A 13,272-nucleotide genomic window follows, 5' to 3' on the forward strand; every position below is an offset into this window, starting at 1 on the left:
GAGCCTAAAGTTAGTAATTCTTTCCTTGTCATACAGTCTCATTTTCTCCTATCCTAACAGGTCACCATTAGGCTCAGTGGACGTAGCAAATAGTATAACTCTGAAGGAGGGTTTACCTACAGTGGAGCTTGAAGCTCCGGTTGAACTCAGATGTCACTGCAGATAATCCAGTGACAGAATTGAAGGAATGTATGTAAAAACCACCAGGGGGCTGCATCACAGATAAGAGAGGCATACGCCTCCGCACCCCTACCCCATCTCGTCTCCTTTATGGGCTGGAGTGAAATGTGACAAACATATGAATTTTACCAGCCTAAATTATAAACCCACTGCTATAATCCTTTATCTTTATGGCCAGCGAGGTCTTCCAAGCTACCCTGCCCTCATTGCAGCCTTTGAAGTACGTAAACAGTAGCCTGTTTTCCTGAATTCCCGGGCTGAGGAGGAGAGTGACAGGGTGTACCTGGCATTTTCTGCTCCCTGCTGGAGACCCCACCACATTGGGGCACCCCAATGTGTCACTGGGGAAGGAGGGTGGAGGGGAAAGCACAGCGTTTAGTTCTCCAGGAGCTGCCTAGAAAGGCCATGCACCATCAGCTGCAGGGCACAGCAAGGAGCAGCAAATTCTTGGTACACCCTGGTTGCTTCTTCCAGGGGCCAGTTCTGGGTGAAGCTGGAAGAGGAGAAGAATCTACCCATTTTAACCTGAGAAACCTGGCCTGGTTAGCACCTGACTGACTGCACCTTTTGTCAGTCAATGAAACTGTTTAGTTTATTTTGTGGATTGTCGGGCCTAGGAAGATCATCCTCAACTGAGTATTAACGTGACTTCTGTAAGACAAGGTAAGTTTGTGAGATGCTCCACTGGCTCAGGCAAGCCCAAGATATAGAGGAATATAATTTCCTCAGAAGGGAAGTGGAAGGTTCTGGGCAAAATGCTGGTAGAAAAGGTGGAACTCTGGATTCCCTTTGGGAACCAATTCGGAGGGCAGGCTAGACTGCAGCATCTAGGGAAAACTAAACGTATGGCAAAGAAACAATTAACCAAGTCACACCAACTAAAACTGCCAGCTTGTTAAGAAAGTAGCTTTTGGGATACTTCTCCCATATTGCACTGCTGGGCCCATAAGCACATTCAATATTGAGGAAATAGCTCATTGGGAGCAACTGATCTGTCTGGGTTGTTGCTGCAAAACATCACAGAAATCTTTTTAAGCACAAGTATGACTTGATGTCCTTATGTGGAAGAGGTCACCTTACTGCCAAAATTGCCAAGAACCAAAGATGCAGAGCTTCCATAGAGACTTTTCTTGAAACCATTGAGTCAGATGAAGGGACAGCTGGGATGAATACAAACCACTTACTACTGCCTGGATTACTGCCAGGCTCTACAGGGGTACGACAGGAGAGCTGAGCTGATGTTCTGTTCTGCTGGCTGGTGGTAAACAATCTAGCACAGAACTGCTGGGGATGTGGCAAAATTCTGTAGCCTCTGCCTCCTGGAAGAAAGGTGCAGCCCAAATATATCAGAGTGGGGAGTGGTCAGGATCCAGAAATAGGAAGGATGAGTGGGGCAAAAGGAACTGGGCATCTGTACCTGTTTGCTTCCATGATACAGGAGGCAACGTACTACCTGGACAGGAGGCCAACTGGGAAGATTCGATCTCCTGGCTGGTACAGTTAGAACACTGAGCATAATCGTTACCCAATAAGAAAAGACAGAAGGTACAACAAAATGGGATTAAACTATTGTAATTAACATGAAGCAATGCTCAGGAAGTTCCCAGGTAGCCTAGGTCTTCAGTGTTATGTTTTCTAATTCCCTATATATCTGTAAAGCAGGATGGTCTCTCACTTATAGTACCACGTTTGGCACTGCTCTCCGACTGTCAGCATCAGAAAGGGGTCATCACTTTTGATTAGCTTTAGAACCATGGATCAGCACCACAGATATCCTGTTAAATAACAAACTTATTACATAATACTTTAGGAAGAGGAGTGAAAAATGTCAGGGCCAAGGTTTGCAAAATCTGAAGCATAAAGTTAGGCTCCTAAGTGCTTATTTAAACACCTAAATTTCTTTAATTTTTTTTTAATAATGACCTGCAATGCATCTGGGTCAATTTCAGACTATGTTGCATATCCTTGACGAGTGCCCACTAACCTATTTTGAGGGCAGGCTACCGGTTCTCCACCTGGCTGATGATGACACCATCCAATATCTGGGCACATTGTGCATACACACAGAGAGAGTTTGGTCAGAGTTTTTGTACGTTCTAAGCACCCACAGCTTCAATGACTTCAATGGAAGCTTAGTGGATGCACAGTACTTTTGAAGGTCAGGCCAGACGTACTGAGGAACCTAAATATGGACTTAAGAATCTAACGGTAAGCTCCTGTTTTTGAAAACTTTAGCCTGTAAGTAGTGGGAATATCAGTAGCTAGAATATTGTTAACAACATTGGAACTTGGCCAGGACACAAGGTTTAACACCTCAACATTATAAAAATGCCAGTGGCTCTTTATGACCAATCTTCTAGATCTTCAAAGGCACTTTTGCCTCCAAGACCTTGCTGGGGGCACTGGTCTAGTCCGATTCAAAGGGAAGTCTGCTTCCTACTGACTTACCAGAATGATTTCCTGCATCAACTTGTAATAAGCAAGCCTGATTCTGCTTAGCTTGTGAGCTCAGATGAGATGAAAACTCATTGGCTCCAGGCAGAGGTTTAATTAAGTTTACTCCTAGTGTAATTTCATACACAGCTCCATGTGAGCTTTCATAACTGTATAAAAGGGGGCTTCCCCTTAAAAACTGTAATTATAGTTCTTACCATGTTCTACCTAAGGCCTAAGTAGTTAATACCACCATTACCATGCAAGTTTCAGAATGAAAAAGTAATACAGTACCCAGTCAATACCAGCTATTCCGGTGCAACACAATTCAAAAAACGCAGTTAGATGAGCTTAAAGTTGAAGTGCACCAAAAAGCCCTGAATTTGGTGGAAGAGACACAAACCTATGGTCTTGTGCGACCTCGTAAATGCTAGAAATACTGTATCACAAACATACCAGCCGTGGGCACATATCAATCAGAAGATGACCAGAACGCATTTCAGATCATTTGAAACAGACAACAAATAATTTTTCCCCTTACTTGATTAACATTCCTTGATTTGGCAGCAACTCCAGATGAATCTTCCCTCCTTCTTGTGTTCTTAAATAGGCAAATTCCTCCAGCATATCAATATCTGTAGAAAAGGTTCAGGACTTGATAGGGGGAAAAAATGATAAAACACAGATCTTCATAAAGCAATCTCACCAAAAAAAATGAAGATTGAACCAACACTATACCTGCTGAAAGACCAGCCAGAGATAAAACCGTAACACACGGTTCTTTGATATACAAACAAAACATTGGTAGTTTAACATAGTGGTTCTCAACCTTTAGACTACTGTACCCCTTTCAGGAGTCTGATTTGTCTTGAGTACCCCCAAGTTACACCTCACTTAAAAACTACTTGTTTACAAAATCAGACACAAAAATACAAAAGTGACATTGCACGCTATTCCTGAAAAACTGCTTGCTTCCTCATTTTTACCATATAATTATAAAATAAATCAATTGGAATATAAATATTGTACTTACATTTCAGTGTATAGTATGTAGAACAGTATAAACAAGTCATTGTTTGTATGAAATTTTAGTTTGTACTGACATCGCTAGTGCTTTTTATGTTGCCTGTTGTAAACCTAGGCAAATATAGATGAGTTGATATACCCCCTGGAAGACCTCTGCGTACCCCCAGGGATATGCGTACCCTTATTGAGAGCCACTGGTTTAACACACTTACCATGTTACTAAAGGCACTGAAATATTTTGCAGCTATTTTTAAGGTACAGTGCACCCACCCAAGTCAGGATCACCACATCTGTGCAACATGGCATCAAAGTAAATGTAGTCAGGTTAGGATTGAGGAGGAAGTGACACTACATTGTACTGGTGCATACTAGCCCTTTTAAAACCATTGTCTTAGCTTTTCCCCCTCACCTCATTCTCTCTGGTTTTTTATGTCTTTTCTTCTTCATGTTTACATTTTCTTCCTTCTCAATTCCTATGTTCTAATTCAGTGGTTTTCAAGCTTTTATTTGTGGACGCCTAAAAAATTTCAAATGGAGGTCATGACCCATTTAGAAATCTTAGACATAGTCTGCGGATCCCCAGAGGTCCACAGACCAGAGGCTGAAAACCACTGCCCTAATTTGCTCCCCACATCTCCCACTGTTGCTGCACACAAGAACAGAATTTTAGTGAGGGGTCCACAACTGCAGTTAGACCCACCTCGTTTAATAATTACTGCAATTAGATGCCAGTCTAGTTATACACTTAGCTGACCATATATGCATTTGACATTTGTGTGCATAAATCAGACATATTTTCTATGAACATGCATACACCTAATTCTGAAAATATGACCCACCATCTGCAAACAACTGCAAAGTGAAAGTGACACGATTTCGGATCTCTGAAGCATGGATACCACATACTTTTCACTTTGCTGCTCCCACCGAGGAGCATAGCTGAAAAACTCCAGCATAATGGCCCAGCGCAACTCTCGATTGTAATGGAAATGCTGAGAGACTTATTTGTAATAGCACAAGCAACTGCCATTTTATAAAAATTGAGGCGTGACAGCAATGTAGGGATATATATTTTCCAGGTACCAGCAGCAATCACACATCCATTTTATAGCCAATTCTACTCTGATTTACACTTCATGCATTCCCATAGATTACAAAAGGTTTGTATGGCGCATAATTAAATGCGGAATTTGGTCTCTTTGAAAAGCAGATAAATATTTTCATAAGTGACTATTTCCTACAACCCAATGGAAGGTTTTATACGACAAAGAGGACTCTGAATTGTTTTTTGCTGCACTGACAAGTTTTTAATAGGAAAAAGGATACTTGTAACATAGTTGAAAAAATTCTCATACTGGAAGTTTCCCTGCTGACAGATTTTGTTGATGGCTTTCAGGAACAAGTTCTCCCCCCTTGGCCATTCATGCTGAAGCAAAACGATCACGTGACCCAAAGCCATGTCATCCCTGTTATCTGTGAAAGCTCTCAGCTATAAAAACAAAGAACAACAAAAAGAGAGATTCACACTGTATGAATCAGTAACATCACAACAGATTACTACACCCAGTATCCAAAACTAACAGTGGTGGCAGAGACTACGCACTTATTAATAGTTGCTCAAGTAAGGCAAGATACTGGGATGAGTGAGAAGGCAGCTAGTTGTTGTTGAGGGTTGCTAACATGGGGAAATGCGGAATTCAACCTCTCTTCCTAAGTTAGTCACTTCTGCCCGTGTCAAATAGGGAGAGGGAAAGAGGATATTCGTTCCCTCCCAATACAAAGTGCACAAACTGTCCCCTGGTACTAACAAACCACATGTCACGTTTTCCTGGATACAAAAATCCTCAGTGGTCCCCCACCCAGCTGCCAAAACCTCTATCCATTCTGACTGCCAAATGAGTAGCACAAAAGATACTGTTACCAAGGCACCCTACTAGATGTGGACAAGGAGGAGCAGTGCCACATCATTTCAGGAACAGTGCAGCATAATTTAGATCTAAAATGCGCATAGAATATGGAGCTTTGACAATAACTTACCTTAAAACAAGCCAACAATAAATGGAGGCAATATGGCATAATAGCTTTACTGGTACATGGCCAAAGTTTTAGATCAGAACCTGTAATAGAGAAATTATATTACATAATTATGCATGTCACATAACCCTATTATTTTGATTAAAAAGTCAGAATGGGAAACAGGAGGCACAAACCTGCAATTACCTAATCCCATGCCTCAATCCGCATGATTAAAATGTAAAATAATATTTAAAAAGCCCATCTTCTTTTCTTCTTTCTCGTGCTATGATTATGTATTCTGCTACACAGTAAAGTGATGTTGATGAGAAGGCATTTACAAGAGACAAAGAAGGATAAGGAATAACCATCTCTTTCCACAGTAATAATGCACAGTTTGTTTTCTTTAGGATATAGACAAGCGTGTCCTAAAACTAAGCTGGGTGAAATGCTTGGAGTATTTTGTAATCAGGTTTGTCCTGGTGATACTGGCTCAGGGTGAAACCAATGTTCTCCTGCTGACATCGGAGATTTCATGCTACAATGCAACATAAGGAAAACTGAAACTTAGTGCACATATAAGTGACTGAAACTAACATACAATATATATATTGCAACATTTTCCAGAGCAGAGGGTGTAAGGATTTTACTACAATCTACGTCACTGAGAATCTCACAATTCCTCCCAGACCCAGCTGTTCGGAAGTGAAACCCAAAAAATCCCCATACCTTTCCTGAATTTAGACTTCACTTTAGGCTGCTCCTCTTGGGTTTTAGCCCCTTCTTGTATGGGAAGTACCATGTAGCACACAAGGTCAAGTACTTTTTCACATGTCAACTACAAAAGAAAATATAAAAATGAATAATCCTGAGATTCTAAATTTGAAATGAAATCCAGATTAATCAGTAACAGAACAATGAATTTGAACTCTTGCAGTAGGCAGCAGAAATAGGAACAGAGAAGATCATTATAGATTATAAATTCTATTAGATAGAGGACTAGTGGGCAAGGTAATCTAATTTGTCTGGACAAAGGGGAAAAGATGTACTATGAATTGATGAAATGACCCCCTTTAACAGTGGATGCTTAGTTCTTTCACAGTTTTTTTTATTTCAACAGTGCAAGAATAGTCCGTGGGTAATTTAAAATGAATTGACTTTTAGAGTTCAAATTGTTTTCACTGTTTCTGGAAGTTTTTAATAAAAATAAGGCTTTTTCCGTCTCTGTTTAGAGAAATTATTCCCAAAAAGTCAAAACTGCAATCTGATAGCACTGCAGAAATGCTGTAAACCCTACTCCTAATTTATTAAGAAATAAAAGTGTACAAGGAGGAGATATAATCAGATAAATCAGTTTTAAAGAAACCTAAGGATTTCTAATGAAAAAGTTATCTGTAGGGGAGGAAATATGGGCCAGTGGAGAGAGCGGAGGATGGGACTCAGGTGACCTGGATTTTATTCACCACTTCACCACTGAAATGCCATGTGACCTTGGGCAAGTCACTCCTGAGAGCTCTCCTGCCAACAAAAAACATCCACCCACCATGAGCTGGACGACAAAAGTTTTGCCGACAAAGTGCCAGTGTAGACAAAGCCTAAGTTTTTGGGACATGGAATAATACTGCATTTGTACCCCACATTGCGCCCTGGGCCCCATATTGACTGTGACCTCTATGCACTACTGTAGTAATAATAATAAGGTATAAAAGACATATTCCAAAGCTAAATTGCATTAAGAGGTCACGCCAGATAATATGATTCTCCAAGTCTGCTGAGTTGTCAGGTAGCAACTCTTTTCTATGAACATATTCCAAAAAGTAAGATTATGTTTCCAATAACCCCTTCACCACCACCCAGACATTCCCCCCACCCCAGCATACCCTTAATCACCTCCATGTGATCAGAGCTAAAAACTAAGGTGAAGCTAAGGTGAAGCATGTATGTCAACAATAAAAGTACGACTCCTGAGACAAAGGCTGAAATTATCAAACGTACTGTTAAAAAAGGAAGGTAATTCAAAATTAAGGTTAATCTAACAAATAACCCAAACTCAAATTCACAGCTACCATATAGAACACATTTCACATGATACACATTTGGCAGCTCTGTCATGCATTCAGGGGGCGTGGGCAGAGATGCAGTGCCCTCCTGGCGTCAGGTGGCATGTCTGATCTCCTCCTGGAAACAGGCTAGCTTGCAGCTCCCAGGGAGGACTGGCAGATGGAGGGGAAGGCCTGGAGAAGCGAGGCCAGTATGCTGTACTTACTCTGTATTCTCCAAGGGCAAAGTGGCAAGTAGCTAACTGGATAAGTGCTCTCTGATTCTCTAGGAGTGATCCTTGTCCTGTGATCTGCTGCTGAGAATGAGATCCCTGAAGAGCTGCTAAGTGATGTAGACTGGTAACTGCTTTTTTATACTGACCCTTTTAAAAAAGAATTCAAAAGAACATTAGAACTTCCCACACACAATTCATAAAGAAATAAAGGAGATAATCCTATCTTAGAAAGTCTCCAAAGCCAAGGTTAGCCAAGTAGTGAAGAATTCACAATGTCATGCTAATTAAGCTATGACACAGTAAAAGAGGGGTTTGGATGGCACATGCGTGAGCTTGTGACAAGGGAAGATATAGGCCTAATTTTGAACTATAAATAAAAACAATTATTCTCTTTATATGTATTTAAATTGGATTTTTAATTAGGTTTGTTTCAAATTAAAATTTGAATTTACAAACATGGTCTCAAGGGCTAACTAATCATTTATTTTGGAGCCATTTAAGTCCACTGAAAAAATCTGTTCACTATATTGGAATGGATCTGCAAGAGTCAAGCACTGAATGTGTCTGCAGTTTTCATGGTATGCGTTGCCCAAAACTGATTAAGCTAAATTGCTATTTATTTATTTATTGGTAAAATAATTCTAGATGATCAAAGAAAACCTTACTAGTCTCTTTCTCTCCCTATCTTCTTGCATACACAGTTTTTGTACCTGCTTGATTGGAAGAGTCTCTCTTAATTGCTAATTAAACATACAACTGTCTGTAGGGGAAGGACAGATTTTAAGTTATTTAAAAATTCAGAACAGCCTTTTTTATGGCATACTGCCTGAAGAACTGAATGATTTACCGAACAAATACTATACTGTAAGAGCAGGCAAGACTCCAGGCTTGTCTTCACTACCGGGGTAAGTCGACCTAAGTTATACTACTCCAGCTGCGTGAATAACGGTCAGCTTCCCTTACTGTTCTCGGACAGCTGGAGTACCGGGGTCCACCAGAGAGCACTCTGCTGTCGATTTAGTGTGTCTTCACTAGAGCCACTAAATCGACCCCTGCTGCATTGATTACAGCGCTGTAACAGAGACTAGCTCTCTGTTTTAAATCCAAAAGGGGTTATTCAATCTTCATTAAAAAATTATATTTATACCTAAATTGCAGTTTTTAAGCTCTCAAATCCAATGGGTACCCCAATATTTTAGTCATTTAGTCCCCATTCACACCTACGTTGAGGTGACCAGTAGACCAAGAAGTCAGAGCTGCCGGGAATATTTATGCAACAAGACCTAGGGCTACTTCTAGGCAGGTATTCATGGACTCCAGTCTGGAAGAATTCCAGGCCAGGACTAAGAGGGCCCACAAGTGCCCTCAGTGCATCTCACCTGTCAAGACTGAAACACATGTCTGACCACATGGCTGTGTCTGATGGTATCTAGATTTGGCACATTAACCTTTGTTCAGCAGTCAAGAAAGATGGCAGCTTGTGTGCCTAACAAAATGAGGCTTCCTCAGTGGATTTGACCATTTCCTGAACCCACAACTTCTGTGCAAGACCTGGGGAAACTGCCAGTTCCTAGCATATAGGAGCATCATCTGGGGCCACAAACTCTGAATTTATCCACAATCAGTGTGTGTCTAGAGGGATGGGGGAGAGGGACAGGTGGGTAGACTCTGTGAAATCCTCTAAGCCAAAGCTACAACCTCTCACCTGGTAAGAGATATTGGAGACTTGGGATTAGGGCCATAAATTCTGGGCAAATCCTGACTCTGCCAATGGTAGGAAACAACATGCCATCAATAAGTCATGCTCTGGATGGAGCAAGAAACATTTCTGTTTAGAGAAGACGAATTATTAAAAACCTTCCAATTTAAAAGAAAAAAAAATAGTGAGAAGAGGGTAAAAACCAAAACTCAAAAGGGAAAACTAGCTATAAAGCTCTCTCACAGAGCAGTTTTCACCTACGGAGACATGCTGATTACCACAGCACCTGAATATGGGAAATGAGAGGGAGAACTAGATTGCTCCGTAGACTGACCCTCTAAGGCATTATTATACATTGTCTTCACTTACTGATGATAATTCAGAACAGACAGACAGCCAAAACAGCCAGCCAGCCTGACCTGGGTGCACTGGACATTCTGACTTTACACGAGCACATTTCACATTCTAGGTAACCACAAACACTTTATAAGGCATATCGCTAACACTCCGATGGCAGTCCTTGTGCCTGTCATGCCAACTCACCGTGTCGTGGGCATTAGAATGTCAGCCAAGATACAAGGGAGCTAGCTTGTAAACTATGAGGAATGAGTCATGGGACTTTTACCGTCTGTGGGGACAGCCACCCAGCAGGGGCAGTCTTGCAGGGCCCGTAGGAAGCATTACCAATGACACCACGCCAAAAGCTAAACTAATGTATTTCAAGACATTTACCTTGTCCAAAGGCTTATGGATAAGATTTTAGGGGAATCCCATTCTTAACAAGCCTCTAGCACACTGTAAAACTTTGCAGTGAGATGGAAGTAGGTAATACTCAGTCCTGACACGTCTCCAGGGGATTGGACTAGATGACCTCTTGAGGTCCCTTCCAGTCCTACAGTTCTATAAGTAGTACAGTACCAAGCAAGGAGTCAGCTCTCTTATCTATGTGCCCTTCCAAACAGAGGTCTCAGCTGCATTTTTTAGCAAACCTCAGTTGAGTTTAACCTCATCACTCAAGACCCATTCTAAGCAGTCATAAGGGAAACCCGGGTACAGAGAAAGGCAAGAACTACTTTGTCAGGATGCTCTTAAATCACTTTCTGAAAAAAATTTTAATTTTCCATTTAAAATAGCAGGAATGACCAAAGCATGTGAAACTACGAGGTGACTTTTGTTATAGGCTTATTTACATTGTGATTGTAAAGAGAAAATTAAAAAATTGCTCCAAGAAAACCATTCCTAACAGCAAGAGAGCACCAAAATGCACTGTGTCACTATGGCCTAGTCTACACTTAAAACTGGCATATCTATGTTGGTTAGGAGTGTGATTTTTTCTTTTTTTTTAAAGTAACGTAGCTACACCCGCATAAGTCAAGGAATAGATGCACTTATACCGATATAGAAGTGTTTTTGCCAGTATAGCTTATGTATCTTGGGAAACTGGAGTAAGCTATGCAGAAGTGTTTTTATGCCAGTATAAACTGCGTCTACACTAGAAGAGTTTGCTGGTATAATTATACTGCTATAGGTATGTTAGCAAAAAATTTCAACAAGGCCTCAGTCAACCAAAAATCAGATAAGTAAGGGAAAACACATGACATGTTGGTCTGAAACATTTTGAAATCTTGCATTCAAAATACAAGTAAATTAAGAAAATTGTGGAAGATATGGCTATTATTTTTATGATTATTATGTGTTCCTGTTTATTTTATCATTGTTATGCTGTTGGCTAGATGATTCAAAGGTTCTTTCCTGCAGGTGTACCCCTCAGATCCCTCTGCAGGAAGGCTGGCAAAGGCTTTCGAAAACCCAACCATCAGTACTTAACTGACAAAATAAGTGTTAATGCTTTTGAAGTTTTGTCTTTGACCAACCTGGACACAACAGCTGAGTTGGGAAGGAGGGGCTTCAGATGGGGAACATGGAACAAAGCACTGTTAAGTAGATAAACACCTGAGGCCCTGAGCTCAAGGGCAGGGCAGTGTCAGCAAGGAAGCAGATAAAATCCCGTCCCCAGAGGAAGATACCTGAGATGCAAGGGCCTTCTTCAAATGTAGCACAGCAAATACAGTACTGGACTAGGACTCATGAGACCTTGGTTCTATTCCCTGCTCTACTACTAGTCTGCTGGGTAACCTTGGGCAAGTCACGTCACCCTTCTGGACCTCAGTTTCCCCAAATGAAAAATGGGGATAATGATATTGACCTCCACAAAGTTCTTTGGGATCTACTGATGAAAGGTGCTTTATAAGAGGTAAGTATTATTATTTTTATTCATTATTAGGTCAGATATATGCATGTAAGCCTTCTGTTGCTCTAACCCAGTGGTCCCCAATGCGGTGCCTGTGGGCGACATGGCACCCGCTGGGGCATCTATGTGTGCCCACCTATTGGCCCCTGGACAAGCAGCCGCCGAAATGCCGCTGAGAAGCGGCAACATCAAGAAGCAGTGCCATCAAAATGCCGCTGATTTTCGGCAGCGACGCCTCTTGATAACGCTGCTTCTTGGCGGCATTTCGGCAGCAATGCCTCTTGGCCTTGCTGCTTCTCGGCTTTGCTGCTTCTCGGCACCATTTTGGCAGCTGCTTGTCCACGGCCACGCTCCTCAGCAGCTAGTCATCCGGCGCCCACCACACGGAAAGGTTGGAGACCACTGCTTTAACCCTTTTTTACTCTGATTGCTATGTCCTATGGATAAATAAAGACTTTGGGGGGGGAGGGGAGAAGATGGTGCTCAGAGTGACTGCGTTTATCTACTGTTCATAGCTTCCCAAAGGAAGTCTCTTGCATGTGCCAAACTCAGCTGGGCCTGCTAAGGAAACAGTTCATAGACGGGGTGGTTGTAGGCCAGGGACCTGCTCTGTGAGTAGGAGAATTGAGGGATTCCACCTTGAGACAAGTGAAGAAACAGGGCTTGCTACCTGAAAGGGTGCACTAGAAAGAAATGTAAGAGGGATCAAAGATGCAGCTAGCCATGAAACAAATCCATTAGGTCAAGAGGCTATGTAAAAGTCTAAGTCTCATTCTTTCATTTACCTGGTAAATGATCATATCTGTGAGGAAGATTCGTAACCAAAGCCAGGTATCTGTCTTCCATGACAAGCAAATTCTTGTGAATTCTGTGTAAACAATCAGAAAGTAGTCTTAAGAGTGGGAGGGGAAGCATTGCACAACTTTTGTTTAAAAGGCATCTAATAATAATAAAACTGAAAAATAGTAAGACTGAACAAAAACATTTTCAACATAGGACAATTTCTAATCCACCATGTTTCTATTTATCATGCTGTTCTTCGGGACCAAAGTATTCAACATACCTAAATACAGCTAACTGGTACTATTTGTATGAAGTATTTTTTCAAACAACAAATATAAGACATAAATAAAACACACATTACAATCAGAGAAGAAAAAGACCCAGTAACTATCTTCAAAGAAACAAACTGCTGGGGAAATTATCTATTACATGTAAATCTTCAGGAGGTTACTAGCAACACCCCCAAACTTAAGGTTTTGGTATCCATTCGGTACTATGTTCTCTCATTTCTCTTTCTTTTCTATTACCACCTATGTGCTACCTTAGTAAAAGCTGCTTTCAAGGAAAGGCAAATGCATGAGTACAGAAGTATGGAGGAACTACAAAAAAAAA

General features: G+C 41.2%; 1 protein-coding gene across 7 annotated transcripts in view; it reads right to left on the reverse strand.

Annotated features, from left to right (window-relative positions):
• INTS10 (integrator complex subunit 10) overlaps window positions 1-13,272 on the reverse strand; it is a 44,423-nt gene that overhangs the window by 8,681 nt on the left and 22,470 nt on the right. For all 7 annotated transcript variants that reach the window (XM_050944994.1, XM_050944993.1, XM_050944991.1 and 4 more), the window contains exons 11-16: window positions 12,663-12,745; window positions 7,919-8,074; window positions 6,382-6,490; window positions 5,677-5,756; window positions 4,966-5,128; window positions 3,155-3,248 (exon numbers count right to left, since the gene is read on the reverse strand). In XM_050944994.1, the coding sequence (XP_050800951.1) occupies window positions 3,155-3,248; window positions 4,966-5,128; window positions 5,677-5,756; window positions 6,382-6,490; window positions 7,919-8,074; window positions 12,663-12,745 (685 nt within the window). The remainder of the gene's footprint in view (window positions 1-3,154; window positions 3,249-4,965; window positions 5,129-5,676; window positions 5,757-6,381; window positions 6,491-7,918; window positions 8,075-12,662; window positions 12,746-13,272) is intronic.

This window comes from Gopherus flavomarginatus, chromosome 3 (assembly GCF_025201925.1).
Source record: "Gopherus flavomarginatus isolate rGopFla2 chromosome 3, rGopFla2.mat.asm, whole genome shotgun sequence".
Lineage (NCBI taxonomy): Eukaryota > Metazoa > Chordata > Testudines > Testudinidae > Gopherus > Gopherus flavomarginatus.